A 20,890-nucleotide genomic window follows, 5' to 3' on the forward strand; every position below is an offset into this window, starting at 1 on the left:
GCATAGCATCACCATTACCACAGAATTAATTGTTAGATCGATGCCTCAAGAAAAACCTGAAGTAACTGTCTTCCTTAAAGCTTTCATTAAAGAAGTGAGAAATTGTTGGTGAATTAAAAGAATGGTGTTCTACTTAGCACTGGAGAAAATGCAAGCCAAGAGACTGGAACACAGGAGGAAGTGAGATTATAGGTTAAACAGATCGTGAACTTACAGGTGAAGATAAAGCCGCATTAAAACTGTATTAGGTTGGGGGAAAAGATGAGAAAAGATACTGCAGATAATGTGACTAGAGTGGTAAAAGAAAGAAAATGAACTAGATAGAATTTTTAAGAAATGCTTCCCTGATTTCTACTTTAAAAAAACCTAAATAATTAAGTAGTCAAATGTTTTTCCTTGAATAATGTCAGACAAGGAAATGTAATTAAAAGAAGATATTCATACACGCATGCAGAAATAAATTAAAGGAAGCAAAAATAAATGTATAATTTCTTATCAATTTCCAGTGATTTCAGAAATGAATTATATATTAGAGTAATGTAAGGTCCTTTCCGAAAGGGCAATTTGAACCACAGACTAAATAAGCTGATCACATATATGAGGGCTGCTCTGAAAGTAATGCCTCCACAGTGTTGGTGGTATGGCATTAGAGGCTGAACCTTCTCACTAATATTCCATTATGTGTTGTGATGCTGTGTGACAGATGGCAGCAGAGGGGCAGTCTGACAGAATGGTACTTGATATGGAAGAGCATATGAAGCATAAGCGTGGAACTGAATTCCTTCTTGTGGAAAAAAGGGCACCCGGTGGCATTCACCGGCACTTGCTGAATGTTTACAGAGACCAAGCAGTGGATGTGAGCACAGTGAGGCAGTGGGTGGTGCATTTCAGCAGTGGTGACAGTGCCAGTGGGTCAGGTCTGTTGGTGCAGATGTTTATGAGTGTGGCATGCAGGCTCTTGCTCATCACTGGAGAAAATGTAGAGCTACTGCTAATGACTGTGTTGAAATTGATGCCTTTTAGCCGACAAATCAAATAGTCTTATTGCACTTTTTTTCTGTCTGTTGTAGTTTCCAGTGAAATAAATAGGAGGCATTACTTTCAGAGTGACCTATGTATATCACTGATACCACCGCTACTTCAACACACAGCCTACTTTTGTGTTTTGGCCCACACAAGCAGGGCAACTGACATACTTAGTGGTACAGTGAAAAAAAACCCAACACAATAATTTGTAAAGGGGTCATCTTAATCAGCAACAAATACCGCAGAGCAATTCAACTCAGCGTACTAGGAACACGCGTACAGATTTTCTACTGAGAAGAGATTATTTGTGCCCCTAACAAGTACTCTTGATGTTACTATACAGAATCCAGGAAAAAAAAAGAAAGTTCTCAGCAACAGTGAATCATCACAAATTTGCAATACAGTGTCCTTATTTTGATTTCAGTTAAACTTGAATTCAAAGGCAGGAAAACAGTTTTCTTTCCACTTCAGATCATACTTGCTGTTCAGCTGATGGTTAATTTTTGCTGTTTCAAACACCAGAAACTCACAGCCTTGTGAACTAAACTTAAATCTTACGTGGCTAAGAGAATTTTGCCAGAAAAAATGGTGTAAATGGGTGTCACATCTTGACACACATTTTCATATTTCCTCAATATTTCACGTATCAAAATTTACCAAGCAACACCCTATTTGGGCCAAAATCAATATCAGTCTCAATTAAGCCAGGAAAACAGTGCCCCTTTCTGTAGCATAATTTTAATAAGCACATCTGTTAACAGGATTAGCTAAATCAGTCAAAGGTGGCCCTGAATCTACAAAGCTCATTTTTATTAATTTTAACTATGCTGAAAAACTGCAGTAACAAAGAAATGCCATGTTGGCGTGTATTTTTGTTTACTTTTTTGTTATAAAGCATTTGGTAGAATCATCAACACTTGCCAGAAAACTGCTTTAAGTATACGCTGAAAAAATCAAACAAAAATGTTAGGAGAGATTAAAGTAACTTTTTGGAAAATATTTAATGGACTGTGATGATTATTATTTTTTTTTTAAATTTAAGAAGGTGTAAAACAAAAACATCAAGTGAATCTTACCAGGTTTTAGATATATGCGAGAGGTAGAACAGCTCTATTAGCGGTATTTTGGAGCTGTTTCTGATAACACATAGTGATACAATTACAAACACTTAACACTGTGAACAACAGCAATCTGAAACACTGTTGGTGGTAGGAAGGAAGGAGCTTGTAGAAGAAGCTGCAACTTAATGCACTGTAAGAAACTGCATATTACCATTAAAGACCAAGTTACTGCGACTCTACGAGCTGATTAGTTTAATAATGTGTATATTTTAATATACATTCCCTGTCATGAGCCACTGTGTACCTAAGTATTTTGAAGGCTGTGTCATACAGAGACTACAAGAATTTGTATTTAGCTTTTCACTTTTTACCCTATGTATAAGAATAGGACATACACATTGTCTTTTCACTACAAATGATATATACTCAAAATTTCTTTGTAAGTGATACACAAGATTTTCTCTATTTGCTGTGCAAAATAAAGTTAATCAGAGAAAGCGAGCATTATCTCCACCTCTTTCTCCCCCTCTTTTTCCCTTTGTCTCTCTCCTTGCCCTGTATGGAAAGGGAAGAACTCTGCTTTAGATTTTGGCTTTCTTCTTCAGAGAGTGGAAAGAATAAAGTACTCCAAAATGAATAACAGAGTGTCACTGAGGATAAACAGGAACTGTTTATCACTTTCTGCCTTTAAAAAAGTTAGCAGTTTCATACTTGGTTGGCTAAAACTAACCCAGTGCTCTTATACCAATAATGAAGATCACTCAACAGACGGATGATTTTCAGAGGTATGAAAGACAGAATTTACCATGCACAGTACAGTGAAATTATTTGTATGAATGTAAGCATCAAACAATCTGAAGCTGTCTCACCTCTGCATGCACGGCAATGATATTCACTAATGCTTCTTTCAAATAGTTTCTGACACCTGAAAATAAAAACAAAGAAGGTAATTAATCACCGTCATTCTGTTGTCTCAACAAAGTCATAACATTCTCCTGTTCAATACTGTATTTTTTTTTTCATTCCTTTCACTAGTATTTTTGCAATCAGAGGCAGAAAGAGAAAGTTCCATGGCCACACCACTAGTCTATTTCCTTTTTCAAATCAAATGGAGAAAGGCACATTTCCCTACAGCAAAAGCAGGTTCCTGTTTCAGTATTCATCTCTGGCAACCCAATTTCACCACTGTGCAATTTAATAAAAACCTAGCATCGTTAAGATATAACTTCTGGATGCCTTGCTGGGAGACACGTACTGTGGCAAAGAACATGCACTACATGTAAATTCTAAGGAAATGGAAGAAAAGGGCTTACTGTCACTGCTTTGTACCTTTATATCATTACATAAGCAACTGTATATTATTATTGTAGACAGAAATAGCAAGGATTTTTGTTTCTCTGAAAGTGCTTCAGAAGGTATTACTCATGACAGTTTAAGAAGGCGTCACATCTTTCTTAGTAGAAATTTCCTCTTGGGGAAGGTGAACAAGTCAAGCAATTTATTTACCAAGCATATTAAATGATTGTTAATTTAAACCATACTCTGAACAGGAGGACATTCAGCACGGTATGCTTCACAATTAGGACAGGTTCTGAGTCCCCTGAGCTACTGTGGATCTGGAGTAACTTTGCAGAACTAGATTCCAGATCGGGAAGATCTAAAATAGGCAACAATCTAAAATTTGCCTCAGCTGCTTTTCTGGTGGCTCACTTTGTAGGCAAAAACAGATTAGAAAGCATTTAATTCATCACAGTACATATAAACAGTGGAAGTGTAAATGCAGTAATGAGAAGGTTACTGATCCACATGACAGATCAACTTCCATTTTCAACTGCTCCAGCACAAGAGAACATTCAACGACCTCATTGCTCCCTTCAGTAAATTGAATTTATAGTATGGTATTAGAATCTTGGACAAAGACTAGTGAGACCACATAGGTCAGACATCACACTGTGATTAATAGTGCTGTTATAAAAATTACAAAGCAAACTTTTAATTAGTTCATTTTATTTACTCCACTTTTCCTCAGGCTCTCCTATGAAAAATCACTTTAAAAAAAAGATGCATCTGAGTTTATCAAAATGAGATACGCTATAAGAGGATACAGTAACATCTCACAATCACCAACACAGTTGTGGTTAGGTTTGCTTCATACAATGAACATGCTCCCACAGCACATCCCAAGATCTAAACAGAGACACTTGTTCTTTCTTAGACAATTATTAGGGACAAATATTTTATAAGAGGAGGACAAAAGGAAAACAAGACCCCCTTGCAGGAGATAATAATGCATATCTCCTATGTCTATACTGAGAGATATGATGCAGCCTAATATTCAGATTGGAGGGCTCCTTCTGAAGCAGCCACAGATCTCTTAAGAGTGTCTGGGTGAAGGTGGAGAAAGAAGTGCTAGGTAATAACTCCTATTTCAACCTGCTGACAACATGTAGATGAACTCTGCAGCTACATCTCTGTATCAACACAGCCTCTTTCCAAAAGTTCATGGCAGAGAGGCAAGCATCAAAGATGACTTTACTGTTTATTTCTGAACAAGCAAAAGAGCTGCAATCTTTTTAGACAGAAAGTCAACTTTCACTTGGGAAGAAATGTAAATAACTGTCAGAGGTAAAGAAAAAAAACCAAGCATTTCCAACATATTCCAAAATGTCTCTGATGTCTCTTGTTGCTAACTTTATCCTCTTCCTTGAAAATCTGTCACTCTTTCCATTTCCAGTAACCAATAACAAAACAAACAACACAGCACACTAGGTTGCAATCGTATAATTTCTTGTTATCTTAGTAATTTTTTTTTTTTTGCAACAAGGAAGGAAGGGAGGGAGGAATAAAGCAATAGCAGAAATTTTATGAAACTTTTTTTTCCTCCCGTGTAACCTGCAAAACAAAGTAAGGATGCTACACGCCAGTACTTGAACCACACCAAAAGATAACAGGTATGTGTGGAAATGAAACACCCCCTTCCTTTTCCTCTGCTGCTGCTCTCCTCCTGCTTTACTCTGCCTCAGTTTAGATCCTTCAGAGGCTTTGTACCACAGAGGATAAAATTTGTATCACCTCCCATAGCCAAACACAACTCCACAAGGCACCAAGAAGTGGTATGCAAATCACATCAAGAGGTACAGGGCAGATTTGGGGACTGGTTTGCCGTTAAACTCAGGGTGCAAAGCTCGATTTCAGTCTGCAGACCTATGCGGTATTCAGCTCCTGGCTGCCTTCTAGCCTCTTCTTGTGACAGGAGGACCTTTCATGTGGAAACAGCATGTTTTTCTTTTGTGCAAACGCCATGCAAGTTAAAGGCTTATATGGTCCCTTTCTCTAAGGATACTTTAACACTGCTAGAGCACTTTCATTAGTCAGCCAAAGTAATATTCTTGAACTAAGCTGCTGCTTCTCCAACGCAGCAACTCTCACACACTCCAACTCTTGTACAGCTGGGAGCTGCAATGGAAGTACAGAGAGGGGGGCTGCCGTGTGAAAACAGGCAGGGAAGGTCCGTGTCCTAAAGAGAGGAGGCCAGCTGGCTGAGCTAGGAAAAGCGTTATCAAGGAGGCGAGTGAAAAGCTGGGATGCGTACAAACTGAACAAGGTGGGCTGCGTAAGAGGGTGATGTGGTTCGAAGGAAGAATCCTCGTTTCCAACCCATCCCACCAAAGCTCCTGAGGTAGCATACTTTGTGTGCTTTTAAGCAGCTTGGCTCTGCACAAGAGCTGCTAATTTTGCCTGCTGCTGCTGCTGAGAGCAGCATTAAACAACTTTTGACTGTGCTAGTGGAGGTTGCCTATCACCTCTGTGCGAAGAAACCTTCCATAACAAAACTAGTTAAAAGCTCAGTCGCAGAGATGGGGGCTAAAATGAGGTACTGTTAATTTGTACAAATGCGAAATACTAATGTCAGCAAAACCAGCACCAAGTTTTAGGTATCTCTGCCTGAGACAGATTACATAAATTACCATAAATGGAACAGAGAAGGAATCTACAGTAAAAACAAAGTGACAATAGTGTAACTACTGTACATTGCTACCCCATCCCTGCTTTAAGATAGAACTGTTAACTAAAACCTCAGTGAAAGGGCATTAGCAGACATTTTATTGTGCTTCCTTTACCTTGCATTTGTCCTTGGACAAAAGGGTGAGCTGGGAGCTTAAAGATTACTTCTTGCAGCAATTCAAGTATCTAGCAGTAACGAGGTTTTCCTAAGGTTCTGCTATGTCTTCAGAACCCGGAGGCTCAACATAGGCTCAGAGATGTCCTCAGTTTCTTAGATTTTGCAATTTAACAACAAAGAACTAAAAACAAACTGTGCTAATAACAGTAGTAAAGCTATGCAGCTTAGAGGCAGTCCATGCACATGAAGCTGTCATTGCCTTAACTGCAGTACCTCATAGTCTGAAAGATCCTGTATTGGTAAGCTAAACCAGAGAGGGTACAACTGTACTCCAAAACTGCCAGTAAGTGGAGGTACTCAGGGAGGGAAGGGAAAAATAGTTGAGGTGAAGAACACTACTAGAGTATAACAGAATGGACCATTGGTAAAATTAGGCTGGAAACTAAAAAGTAACCATGTTAACAGGTTTAATCTCATTTTGCTATTTAATATATGTTGGTATGAAAACCACTGCTATCTGGGAGTCAGTTTTCTATCTTGAATAGAGTGTGAGTAAAAAGGGCATTCCCCCCCAGCCCCCCAGCCCTTCTTTTTTGCTCTTTATGAAGGATTTTCATTTTTGCATTTAGAGACAAAGCCAAACATATCTGAATGTCAGGACCTGCAGGCATAGTTAATAACAATACTATATTTTGAACTACAATTAGAAAATATCGAATTTCTGATTTATATCACTGCACTGTTTGTGGCAAGCTTTGTTGAAGCAAAGTATTACTTTTCTGGAGTATGATTCAGTGGAAATACAAGCAGTGGCATCCAACTGTGAATTTGTTGTGAAATTCATTTCAAAATGAAAAAAACTCTGTCTAGAATAGAATTTTTGTGCAGCTTTCTCTACGGCTGCTCAGCAGCCCACGCAATTACAGTTTTTGGGACACCGCGTTGCCAGTTCTATTATACAGCACTGAAAGGTAATGCAGCATATAACTGTAGGTTGTAACTATTAGGCTAATCAAGTGAAACATAACATTCTTAAGTTTAAAATACCACTTATTTAGACTATTGAAGCACAAATACAATACCGTTTCCTAGCTTCTGACAGAAACGCGTTAAAGAAAGTCTCAACAAGTCCTTGCAATTTCTCTCAGGAAAATGTTATTATTCTGTTAGAGCATAAATGCAGTCCACTCCCACTCTATTCTTAACATCGAAGAATCTGACTTGCTGGAGAGTTCTAGCTTCCATTAACAAAGAGCCATTAACGCTCTAAAGAAAAATGGATGGGAAGATTTAAGATGTAAAAGTGAAGGACAGTTTCAGCCATCAACTATCACAATGGCTGACAAACTTTAAAATAGCATCTTCCAATCTGGGGCCCTCCACTGTAGATTTTGCTGGTAAAACATCTAGCAAATTAATCTATTAAACTTAATTTTCAATTTACATCGCTGATTAAAATTTTCACAAATGAAATCTGACAGAAAGTCTACATCTATGAGCAATTTTAATGATACTGTAAAGCGGTAGCAAGGATGACTGTGTGAACTATGGGAAAAGGAAAAGGGAAGAAGAGTTGTGGTTCTGCGGATTAACAGAAACTGAACTTCTAGCCCACCAGTGCAGGAGTCATTCAGGAGATGTTCTGAGGGTGCAGCGCTACCAGTTGTCCCACATGCAATTCTAAGAGCGATGCTTCCCCCAAGTACTTAGATGACAGCATTCTACTATGAAACCTCCGAAGTGACTGAATAAGCATGCAAAAGTTGGAACTGCAATGCCGTATGCGTAATTCTAAGATGCAAGGAAGCTGAAAACACTTGCACGCACAAATAGAGCAAACGTTGCACACATGCTACAAATGAACCCACAGGATGGGGTTTCTTTTTTGTGTGTGCCAGAAGCCAACTTGGCTCTTCAAATGATCCTAAGAGTAAGAAAAGAGGATATGAATACCAAACATTTTTCACCTCTTTTGCAGGCTAGAAAACTCCAGTTCAAGGAATGACTTGTCATCCTGCTAGGGCAACATAAACACTCAGGGAAGTGCGTTTGCAGCTTAGATTTGACATGTTTTAACTTCAGTGACAAGGGGATCTTATTTGAAGCTACCAGTGCTGTGTGGACTGTGAAGCTAATCATGCCTATTCTTTGAATGTACATTTTTTTACTCACTGACCAGTTACCAGACCTCTTTTGAGTGAGTTGACATAAACTCTGAGAGACTGAAACAGAAATGAGTCTTGGGCAGGCACAGAGCCACCAACTTAGGGAGCATTCTGGCCTCAGTAGGAGGTCAGTACTTGCTTGGACAAGTAATTGCTTCTGATGGCAGCAACTTTTCTAGTGCCTCTGAAAAGTGAGCACTGAATTTGCTGGCCTTCAGGCCTGAACATGACTTGGTACAGCTAGGAAAACTGATGCCTGGGAGCCTACAGTTTCAAATTGTAAAGCCATCCAATTGTATGCAGTATTTGTACAATTTATTGTTCTATTTGGCGAGTTATGCCAGTAACAGTCAATTAGTCTGAAAACTAAAACTCTTTTTTTTTTTTTCTTTTTTGCCTGATTACTTTCTGATAAAAACATTCCTCAAAAAATAACAACAGAATTTGTCAATCCAGAAAGACAACTGTACCTACCTGCATTTGATACCTGTTATTTTTGCTATGCTGACAGTGAATTTAAGAATAACAATATATAAAGGAAGGTAAACAGAGAAAAAATCATTTCAACTGCTCCATTTTAAGGAATGTACCCACTTTTACATTTATTTGATATACACCATCTTCAATTTCATTACACCCTACTGCCAGGCTTAACTGATCTGATATTGGAAGTGCTGATCACCAAGCTTCAAAAATACAGTACTGCAACTTTACATCTGTCACACAGAATGCTTTGAACGGTCAGTTAAGTTCCTTCAGCTCTTCTCTAAGATTTTAACCTGTTATATGAAACTGCTGAAGAAAAAACCTGCAAACATGTATTGCAAGTCGTTAATCACTGCTGTGTAGTGCACAGTAATAAAGAAACTCAATGATAGCCACAAAGAAGATCTAACTTCTTTAAACAGTCTGATTTTAACTGTTGAATTTCCTACAGGTTCTGGCTGCTGAGGTAGTATTTATCAACTGTTTTAACTAACTATTCTGACACAATTTCTAGTGCGGTTAGGATGTTTTTCTTTCCTCCAAGAACTCCCCCTTACACAAAAAGCACTACAGGTGAGCTGGATACCCCATAGGATGGCAGCCTATTTTCATGATGGCAGGTCTTATAACTCCAGGCTTCACTTTGCAACACACCAAGCAAGACCCATTCTACCTGACAAAGCTTTCTCAGGAACCCGATGGCTCAACTGATGTGTCCTGACAAGCTGAGCCGTCCAGTGTGCAAAATACACTACAGAATTTCACTTTCCTACCCAACCTACCGTTACCCATAACTTGTGACTCAAAGCAAATATTTTATTTGAAAACTAAAACTATAAACAGGTAAAACATTGGGTGGGAGGGGGAAGAGGCATTAAAAAGTGAAACGCTGTCTGAGGTCACAGCAGGTCAGCAGAGAGGTTAATGTTGTCTGCACATAAGTTGCTAGAAGGACTTTAAATAAATCAGTGCCAATATGCCCTGGACACAAACCCTTAAGTTATCTTCAGAACAACTCTAGGTTTCCCACATTTATAGATCACTTCCTGAGACTAGAGCAGGAGGAAGCTCTAACCATTGACTATCCCATGAATCAAATGGGAGGCAGCACAGAATAAAAGTCCAAAGTAAAATGGATGTGCAGCATTCTGAATAAACGTAATTTATAATATAACTTACACACAAAGTATTTCAAAGACTTGGGCTTCAGAAACACAAAGTTTGTATAGCAAAAATTGTTTTACATTATGCTGATGTTATAAAACAGTTTGAAATGACAGTATTTCACTTGGGTTTGGAAAAAAAAAGTACATATACAAACAATTTAGACTTAAACATTCAGGATTACATGAAAAAAGGTTACATGTACCATCAATGAGACCAAGAGCATGCCTGGGACCATTAAGAATGCATTTGAATTAAAGTGTTGTTTCACAAAAATATTTAGTAATCTAACATCAACTATAAGGGAAAATTTAATGCAATTGACAGTCTATTTGATTCAAATATATGTATAAACTGAAAGAATGAAAATTATCTTATGGACAAAAACTTTGCACATTTCTAGAATAAGAACTTTGATTTGCTTCATTAGAAAATGATCTGAATTATTTCATATTTCTGAAAATAATTTTAATAGCTAGCTACTAGTTCCAATTACTGCAGTGAAAACAATACTTCATTTAGAAAAATGACCTTCTAATTTCCAAGAAGCCTGTAGGGTTCAAGATAGTCTCCTAACCGTGGAATAGAAAGAAACTTAACTTGTTTGCAGACATGAGTATTTCATGAACTGCAGCACTTGTATCTGAGTATGTCATGCCTCTTTACTAAGTGTCCCCACCCACACAGTGTTATCACCTAACCCAACACCCCACAGATGTTAAAAAGATAAAGAAAAAAAGAAGTAGAGATGTGACTGGGAATTTCCCCATGGACATAACAAAGCAGCTCACTTCTACTCTTTACAACAGGTTTCTGCCTTCAGAGATGGCTAATAGGAAATCAGCTTCATATACTGGTACTTCAAGTGGCCTGTTTTCTGAATTAAGGTAGTTATAGAAGCATATTTTTTCTAATTATTAAAGTCTTATATATATATATAATATATATATAAATATATATTTTTTATATCTATCTATCTATCTATCTATCTATCTATCTATCTATCTATCTATCTATCTATCTATCTATCATCACACTTTGCTTTTTCTTGGATAAAAAAATCTCCAGTACACTGCAAGATCCCAACAGTAAAACACTGATGTCTGACAGTAACTCTAAAAATAGAACTCTACCAGGTCACAGCCTTTACCACAACTAAAGCTACTTGATTTATTATACTCTCTCTTCCTGTTGACTCGAATAACGTTTGAATTGATTTTTAAAAAGCTAATAATTACATCCAGTCAAAAAATAATGAGAAGTGCAAAGAATGACCCTCAGGTGAATGTTACTGCTTCTGCACTCTCCAAGACAAGAAACACAGACAATACTTCCTGGAGCAACTAAATGGATACCAAAAGCATGGTCAGTAATTTTGTTATTTCGCAGTAAGATTTATGCAGTCTGATTCACAGAACTACTTTTGCTACCTCCAAACATGATTACATATATTATTAAAAAATACGTGCATAGTGTTACTAACAAATGAGCAAAATCCTAACTGGAAAAAAAGGGTGAAGTTCAAGGAAAGACATTATTTAAAATTAAAGTGGAACTGAAGATGCAATTACAATATTTACAGACTTTTATGGATGCATTTGATACATCTGAACCAAGTGAAATGTAATATGAACACATCAATGCTATTAAAGCAGAAAAAAAACACAGTGACTCCAGAGCCTCATTTGAATTGAACAGAGAACATAAAAATTTTCTCTAGGCCACTTCCTGCTATTGCTGGAAACATTCCCTCCTTTAAGCAGAGATGGATTTCAAGGTACTGTACTTAGTGTTGTTTTCAGAACACATTCAGAAGAAAATGTGAACGTGTAGGCAAACTGGAAACTCTCTGGAGAGATTACCCACTTACTTAACCACATTTCCTGTTTTTTTAACCCATTTGTCCTAAGTCAGTCCTTAACCACTGACAAAAATAGATACAAGTGTGCTATAAATAGTTCATTAGTGGGTCTTTCTTGGTAAGACTGAAAATGTTTTGATAGATCTATTGTTCATGCTAGCTCCACACTAATTAAAGTGAATAGGAGTAATGTTTGCTTGAAATTCTCCTCCGTATAACTAATAGTAATTATGATCATACAACACCCTAGAAATTAGAGCGCTAAAATCTAATACTGACCTAAAAAATATCTACTGAAAACTGAAATTTGATGAAGAAGAAATAATTTGTAAAGCATCTGGGAAAATGGTTTTTCAAAATGCAGTTCTGACACAAGTGAGAACAAAATCTAATAGCTGTGAGTCAAGACCTGGCCAAATACTTTGAGCTCTCAGGAACAGAGCACTACAGTTTTGAATTAGCTGCCTTGCTCTTACTTTCAGCCATGATACTGTTGATGTAGCTAACGTGCTGAATGTCACTTGAAATACTTGACAGAGGTAGCCACAAAACTATTTTCCAGAAACTTCAAACGTAAAGGCTTTCAAGACTTACACTATTTGTACTTTGCGAACTATTTTAATTCAAACAATAAAAAATTACTTTACGATGTTCAAAGAACCCGAATGTTTCTGTGTTTCAGAACGATAGGCGTTGCAAGAGCTCTAACGACTGTCAATACCGTAGTTAATATCTTCATCAATGCATGAACATCAATCTACAAGAAGAGGTTGCCAAAATAACTGGAATGATTCTGCGCCCATGTGCATAGATTGCACTAAGGTGTACTTAGAAGAGAAGCTGCAGACATGGTTGTGAACTTCATCAAACCTGGCTCTGAGGGATGGCTGAAGAAGTCTGCGATCCAGAATCACGGAATCTCCCATTAGATGGGTCCTATAAGGATCATTGAGTCCAACTCCTGGATCAGTACACAGCAACACTCAAAATTCAAATCGTATGTCTGAGCACATTGCCCAGACACTTCCTGAACACTAGCAGCTTGCAGCCATGACCACCATGCTGGGCAGCCTGTTCCATGCCCACCACCCTCTAATGCAGACCCTTTCCTCATCCCCTGGCACAGCTCCATGCTGTTCCCTCGGGCCCTGTCGCTGTCACACAGAGCAGAGCTCAGCACTCCCCCTCCGCTCCCTGTGAGGAGCTGCAGCCGCCATCAGGCCTCACCTCAGCTCCTCTGCTCTGGGCTGAGCAAACCCAGGGATCTCAGCTGCTCCTCACACACCTTGCCCTACAGACCTTTCCCACTTTCATAGCATTCCTCTGGATGCCCTCTGATAGTTCTATGTCCCTTTAGTCCCACGATGCCCAAAACTGCATATGGTACTCACACTGAGGCTCACACTCACACAGTGTGGAGTGGAACAATCTTGTAATATGAAATGTAAATGGCAAAAGAAAGTCAAAAATCCTTCTGCTATACAAATAGCATATACACAAAAACAGCAGCAACAACAAAAAACACAACAAAACTTAATTTTGAGCTTATAGTTGTCCATACATCTTCATGTAAGCATACACAGGTATCAGTTCACCCACATCCCTACTTGTAAGCAAGAGCATCAATAATGCTTAGCTGAGTGCCTGAGAAACAGGACCCATGGAAGCTAGACTTTTTGTTGTCATTTAATTATTATTACAGTCACAGCCATTAAACAGTGTTGTATATACACAAATGCCCCGTCAGCGTGGATGTAACCCATATAACACAACCTTGATACAGACTAAGAATATAAACACTTCACGAACAACAATGTGCTGCCACACACATTCAGCAGCCCATAAAAAGATTAAACCTTACTGTATCTACTTCAGCATTAACAGTGTTGGGGTAGTTGAGTCTTTTTTTGTTTGAAATTAAGTAGCTGTGTGACTTATGGGGAAACTCAACAGTATCACATAATCAAACCATCAGATATTTAACATGGTTGGTATGAAGTAGGTGAAACAAAATTATTCTGTAAGAGAAGACATATACTACCAAAACAAAATCACTGTTCTCCCTGAGTGGGAAAAAACAGGCTTGAATAATGAAATTCACGTACAAGACTCTTAAACACAACAAATCCTCCTTCTTCATATAAATACACTTAATCATGTCTTAGTATCATCTTAAGTTTTCCTACTACCATCTGCTACCAGCAGGATGGCTTCCTAAGCAAAAACTACTTTATTATCCTCAAGGAAAATTCCTTCTTTGTTTTGTTTTTTTAATATTTCCTCCCTCTGTCTCCCTAGAAATGTAATGAACAGACTGTTACATGTCCTATTATCACTAGATTTCCACTTCAGAACAATTTTTATGCTGGAAGTTTTTCTTTTGATACAGCAGGGAATGTTAAAAACTAATACACAAGGTGCTGAAAAAAAATATCAACAGAAGACATTCCTTGTATGGCAAGTTTGCCAGTGATTTCAGCAGTTAAGGCAGGAGTGAAATGCTTCTGTGTATCAACATAACACAAAGTGGGCAACAAACAGGATTTTTCTTGCTGCAGAACACATGTAAGTTATCAGTCTCCCTCAGCAAGAGAAACACTGAGGCAAGACGCAATACTGTACATGAGAGAGGGCGGACTGTTTAAGCACACATTTGATACACGTAGGGTGTGTAATAATGCCTCCTATTTATTTCCATGAGAATCACAGCAGACACTAGGAGGACAATAACATGTTTGACAGAGCCAAATCTACTAGATTTAGAATATACAATTTTTCGATATAGTCACCGCCTTTATCTATGCATTTTTGCTAGTGACAAACAAGAGCCTGCACACCATGCTTACAAAAATCCATATGCCTTGTTTTCCATATTGCTATTGCCACTGATGAGATGCACTACTCACTGCCCTGCTTTGTTCACATCCACTGTTTGGTCTTTGTAAACACTCAACAAGCATCCACGAACATCAGTGGGTACCATTTTTTCCTGCGTGAAGGAATTCAGTGACACACTTTTGCTTCATATTCACTTCCATGTTAGATGTCGACCTATCAGACCGCTCTTCTGCTCCCACCTGACACACACCAACAAAATATAATGCAATATTGGTGGGAAGGTTCAATCTTTACTGCCATACCACCAACATCTGCCTCTGATGACACAGGTCTACATAATAAAACAGGAGGCATTTTTTTTCAGAGCAGTCCTCACATGTTATACGTATTTTCAAAAGCACCATCTGCACCAACACTTCTGAAATAAGGTTGGAGAACACTGTCTAGGAAACTACTTTGCTGCTTAAAAGCCTGTTTGTGTTTTGTCAGATTTTAGAAAAAAAAATCAAGAAACCACACAACATAGCAACTACACAGCTGGTGGGCTATGTACAAGCATTATCACCTTCTGAAACAAGTACTCATGTTCTTAGATAACCAGTATTCAAACTTTCCAGTACTGTGCCCTGTTTGGCATTTACCTACAGGATTTTCCAAATTCTTGACAATTGAGCCCCTGAGGAAAAACAATAAACTAATTCTACCTCTTCACAATTTTGTTATAAGGTTACAAATGGCTTAGTGTTATAACTCATCATTTTCCGTGGTCCTTGCCAATCCCAAGCACACCTCTCACTTTACAGATGCTCACATTGATGCCAAGAGATGTGAGTGGAGGGTCAAAGCCAGCAATAAAGACTGACCTCATTATAATACTAACAGATGTCCTGATACAGGAGGATTTACGTAATGGCAAAAAGTGAGGATTTCAAAAAGATGTGTTTCATAGCAAAAACAGAGTAGCTGTATGCACCATAAGGATACTGAGTGACCAAATCATAGGGAAAAGCAATCATTTCTTTAATTCTAAGGTATACTAATAATCAACAACTTTATCAAAACTGAGAACAGCTCAATCCAAAAAACTCAAGCAATATTTCCTTTCACTAACACAAACCAAGCATAGACTGCAAGAATATTAATTTATTTCTTTCAAACACATCATTTTTAAGGCACCCTGAAGGTGTCCTTTCACGATTTTATAAAACCTAAAATTATTAAAACCTTTCAAAACAAGACTTGCTAAGGAAACGGTGTGTTCTTCCCAATTCCTGAAGTTACTGTTACAGTAATAATAGCCTGTCATATGCAAAATGACAGCAATTTCATAAATGAAGAATGGGTTTAGAGATATACTATGTTTATGAATTTATTTGCTTGTCACTCAAACATTATTATTATAAAAAAACGGAACCCAATTGATCCAAAAGATACAAATGTCACAAAGAAAGTACTTGGAACAATACAGACACTCATATGTTAGTGTCCAGTTATGTCCTACATTTGTCTGACCAGTGAAACATATCCCACAGTTACTGACTCAAGACAGATGTACTTTGTAAATGAAAAGGCAAACAAGCAAAAGGAAGTACAGTATGGACCTTTAAAAAGAGACTTTCTTATTTAAAAACTTTAAAAGTTATGCTTTGAGCAAAAGAACTACAAGTAGCAATAAGATAAATATCCTGTCTTTTACCACACATCTCTCTTTGCAATTAAAAAAGCCTACTACTGTCATTGAATAGTATCAATAGTACAACCATAAACAGCAGGCCAAAGAATCTTTCTAAGGTGTGGCACAGATAAAATACAACCCCATACTTCTGGATATTAATTTTGCAAAGGTCTGGGACTGTTCCTAACTCAAAAAACGCAAAAAAGCAAACACTGAAATAAACCACAGAACTGCCTGTTAATATTCTTTCTTATTTTCTTCCAAAACACGTATGTGTCCCACTTGTGGATACAAAGGATTTTTTTTTTGTCCTTATTAATTGAGTTCAGCAAATCAGAAACAAAATCAAAGCTATGGTATTAGCATACAGGCAAACAATCAGGTAGCAATGTTCTGCAGCCGTGGTGGAGGTACTAATGAAGACCTAACGCTTTAGATCTGATGGATGCCTCAGAAGATGTACTGGGAGGTTATCTCTGCTTCATTCCACCAAATTCTCAAGTTTGATTTCTATGGTAAAACACAGTTTCTTTTTCATGGACGTGGTGACGCAGTCATAACTTAAGACTTTCAGACAGTCCTTACTTTTACCAACATATGCATTTAAAACTGCAGCGTGGGCTGAAGTCAAAATGCATGCAGATCAGCAAACCTGGAAATTACTTGCAAGAGGATGTTTAATGGCAAAAAATGCCATTAGTTGGATTTTACATAGAATTTTATTTATTGGTGCGTTTAAACACGCAGTGACTTGGAATCAAACCGCAGCAGCTTTTAGAGATGTTACTACAGTAAAAAGAATAATTTGTTGCCTGCTCTTCTGCCAGGAAAATGTTAAAAAGGAAAATAAAAAAAAGAGAAATTTTGGCTAAGCATGTAGTAACCTGGTAAGATTGCAAATTTATCCTATTTATTAGAATGAAGGTGAGAACTCATACTAGCTTCCAACGTTAGTGTTTCATAGCTTTTTACTTCCAAGTTTCAGTCAATCCCAACTGTGTTTTGAAAAGGGCACGGGTCTGAAATGAAGAATGTCTTTGCATGACCCAAACAATAGATCCTTAAACATTGTTCAAGTACAAATTTAACATTTGGAAGCTATCTGGACTCAGGAGTGACCCATAATAACTGGAAAGCTAAAGATTTTTCACAGTTCAAAGTGAAGGATTTTAATAATTTTGAATTACTTCAACGGCTGAAGTCTAGCACTATAATTTTATCCAAACATCAATAAAGTTTAAGTGTTTCATTAAATTTAAATTGCTATTCATCGTGTAAAGAAATTTTAAGCTAATGAAATGTTGCTTTTTCTTCTTCTTTCTTTCTTTTTTTTTTTTTTACTACAATGGCTCTGCTGTTTTGTTAGAAGTCTATCATACTTTCCCACTTAACAAAAATAAGAGTTCAAGGGTTTTATAACTTGGCTACAGAGAGAACACGCTCTAGGCTGAATTTTGTAGAATTTCTGTACAGAAAGCCGAGACTATCATATTAGAATTTCCAACTTAAGAACATGCATGTGCTTGCTCTCCAGGGCAGAACATGTTACTGAGTAGATAGCTATTTTCCCATTCTGCTAGCTAGCTGTCCGGTGGCGAGGCACATTTTGGAGACTGTATTTCAAACAATGCTTTTAAAATATTAAGAACCACAATATCTTTAACTGCTGCACATATTCAGGGAATAAAAACATTTACAAGTCCTCTTTTGTCCTGAATTCACTATGCTTTATGCTTTACCACAGTGTTTGTCACTACTCTGGCAGCAATCTGCAGAGACAAGTCCAGTAGAATTTTCCTAGAGCAAAAGCAAAGTTTTACTTGTGACTTTCCATTTAAACAAAAAATTCTGAACCTGTATAACTTGAGCTAGAAGATTATAACTTAGCTAGCAGCAGCAGAAACAAAACTTTACAGCACAACAGTCATTAACAGAAACGAGAACCCCAGTCACCTACAAGTAACAACACAAGTTTCTCAAATATTGCCATCTGTGCATACTTGACATCACACTGCCGCCATGCATGCTCTCTTCTTAAATTGGGAACGTGGTTTCCATATGACTTACTAAACTGCTCCAAGTTTAAAGCTCCAGTTTCTATGGAGTATCAACTGACCTTGAGCCCAACTTTTAAAACAGACACTTTGATTTCAACAGGATTTTGTCTTCCTTCACAACAGTGAATACAAAGTATGCTGACTGAATACAACCGTCACAAAAGAATAAACAAATTTAAATATAAAATAGCAGAAAAGAAATAGCTCAGTGATATTTCTAAGATATTTGTAGATAAATGCCGTATAGTAGAAAAACAGTTCCATCCAAAAGGCCGAGACAGAATGACAGTCATGCAGCAACAGCACGAGTGTGGATGTTATTTGATTTTGTCTAGAAAAGGTCAAAGGGACATTAACATTGTGCTAGGGTACAAGAAGAGAGCAGTTCTAAGCTCTTTTAGTTGCCAGTATTATTCTACCAGGTAGTCTGGGAGATATAGCAAAGAATCTACAAGCGAGCACTTCAGTAGAAATGAACATTTGTTTTTGAGCTTATCCTCTTCCTAAAAAGCCTAAAGAGGTTGGGACTACAAACAGTTTTACATCCCATGAGACCTTCCTTCCACACTGTGGTTGTACCACTGCCTCTCAGTATGTTAACGAGAGCTGCAGAAACTACCCTGAACATTATCAAGAACATAACAGAAATCTAGCCTGTGTATGTAACTATCACTCAGTCCACACAACCTTATTCAAAACCAATGTCTTACATTGACTACAAGACAAAGAATCCAGTCATCAAATAAAAACAAGTAACAGTGATTACTGGAGTTCTAAGCTTTTGCCTTTTTGTATTTATGCTCACTCTACCTCCCTCACCATCCTGGGTCTTCAGTTCTGTCTCTCAAAGTCATCTGAAGTATGTCTGAGTTTTTCCCCTCCCATAACTTCATCCATTCATTCCTGCTGACTTTCTCAGCCTGCAAACCCAACCTGCCAATGCTCTCATTACAGCTGCAGAAAGCTTTCTGCAGTTGGATCGTATCCTCCCCTCTCTTCCACCCCCTGCAGGTTTTCTTCATGCTCCTAGAACACTTTCTGAGCTTTTAAACAGAGCTCTAACTTGGGAAATATTTTCTAGTTCAGTTTATTATTTTGGATTTTTTTAAAAACCAACATATGAAAATCAGCTATTGGTTAATTGAATGAGATGATCTAAATGACCCTCTTGTGTTAAATGGATATTTCACCAGCAAAGAAAACAGGAATAAACTTTAAAGGAAAACAAACTGACCAGAAAGAACTCAGGAAAGAAAGCAAGTTTATGAGACCTTTAGGAAAACTTCAGATAAAATCCCTGTAAAAACCAGTATTTTTAAAGTGTAAAACATTAAAATAACTTTTAAAAATTTTTTTAAAAAGTGAAAATACTTTGCTTACAAACACATGAAGCTAAGCTATATTTAATGTTCTTACCAAATAAATTACCTATCATACTGTACAGATCATAGATCTTATCTGATCTATTAGCTTCCAAACATTTAAACTGTCTAGAAATTAGAAGACACAGTATCCAAAGAAAAGCGCTAAAGAAGCTGTCTGGCTTCACAATGCCTCATTCTTTGGAGAAGGCTGCTTCCTTGAGGGATTTACAGTAGGAAATCTTTTGGTGCTTCTGGAATTCAAAGCCAGCTCCAATACAGTATTGTTAGTTACTATGTAAAGACAAAGCTTTACATAGATGTTTTTCTTAATTCTCCTCTGGAAAGGCAGGCGTATAAATATTTTTTTCTTAACAAATACCTGAAAGTCAATAATAATATGTTAGTGTTCAAAAATGGAGGAATAAAAAAAAAGAAAAAAAAAAAGAAGAAAGAAATCAGTCTGTCTAGTTACAAATAGTTGCAATGCTGAAGGAAAAAGAAACCCGCTTCAGCCCTTTTCCGCTCCAAAAGAAATCACAGACTTTCTAATGTTTAAATTACACAATGATGCAGTGCTAAACATGTTTGATAATAAGCTCTCTTGATTGAGAACAGCTTTGAACTCTTTGATCAAATACAGACCTATATGAAGAGTCATAACTTGCAGAACGGTCGAACCGTAAGACTCATTAATGTGTTAGAGGGAAATGATGCAGAGAGTATAACCTGAAATTTGGATGAAACCATTCCATATTCTACTAAAACCAATGTGTCTGCAAAGTCTCAACCAGACCTCAGAATAAAAGAATTACGCATGCAGTGAGGTAAGAAAACAGAACAGAGGGAATAACTGTAAACATTATGGTGACATTTCTGCCTGTCAAATACAAGCTACTGCATTTCTGCACATATAAAGTCTGGAGTCTGTTGAGAGCAGCAAACAAGAAACCTGACTAAAAATATTTAGCAGCAGAAAATCTTGCATGCAAGATGTGTGAAAAGCACAAGTTGATAACTGAAATTCAGTCCATGTGCAACTCTGTATGTGTCAGGAGGATATATATGGAGAA

At 37.4% G+C, this 20,890-nt stretch overlaps 1 protein-coding gene across 2 annotated transcripts in view; it reads right to left on the reverse strand.

Annotated features, from left to right (window-relative positions):
* EXOC2 (exocyst complex component 2) overlaps positions 1–20,890 on the reverse strand; it is a 119,430-nt gene that overhangs the window by 8,755 nt on the left and 89,785 nt on the right. For both annotated transcript variants that reach the window (XM_015854490.3, XM_015854493.3), the window contains exon 24: positions 2,957–3,012. In XM_015854490.3, coding sequence (XP_015709976.2) covers positions 2,957–3,012 — 56 coding nt within the window. The remainder of the gene's footprint in view (positions 1–2,956; positions 3,013–20,890) is intronic.

Source organism: Coturnix japonica, chromosome 2, assembly GCF_054131305.1.
Source record: "Coturnix japonica strain WE chromosome 2, WE-NBRP24, whole genome shotgun sequence".
Classification (NCBI taxonomy): domain Eukaryota; kingdom Metazoa; phylum Chordata; class Aves; order Galliformes; family Phasianidae; genus Coturnix; species Coturnix japonica.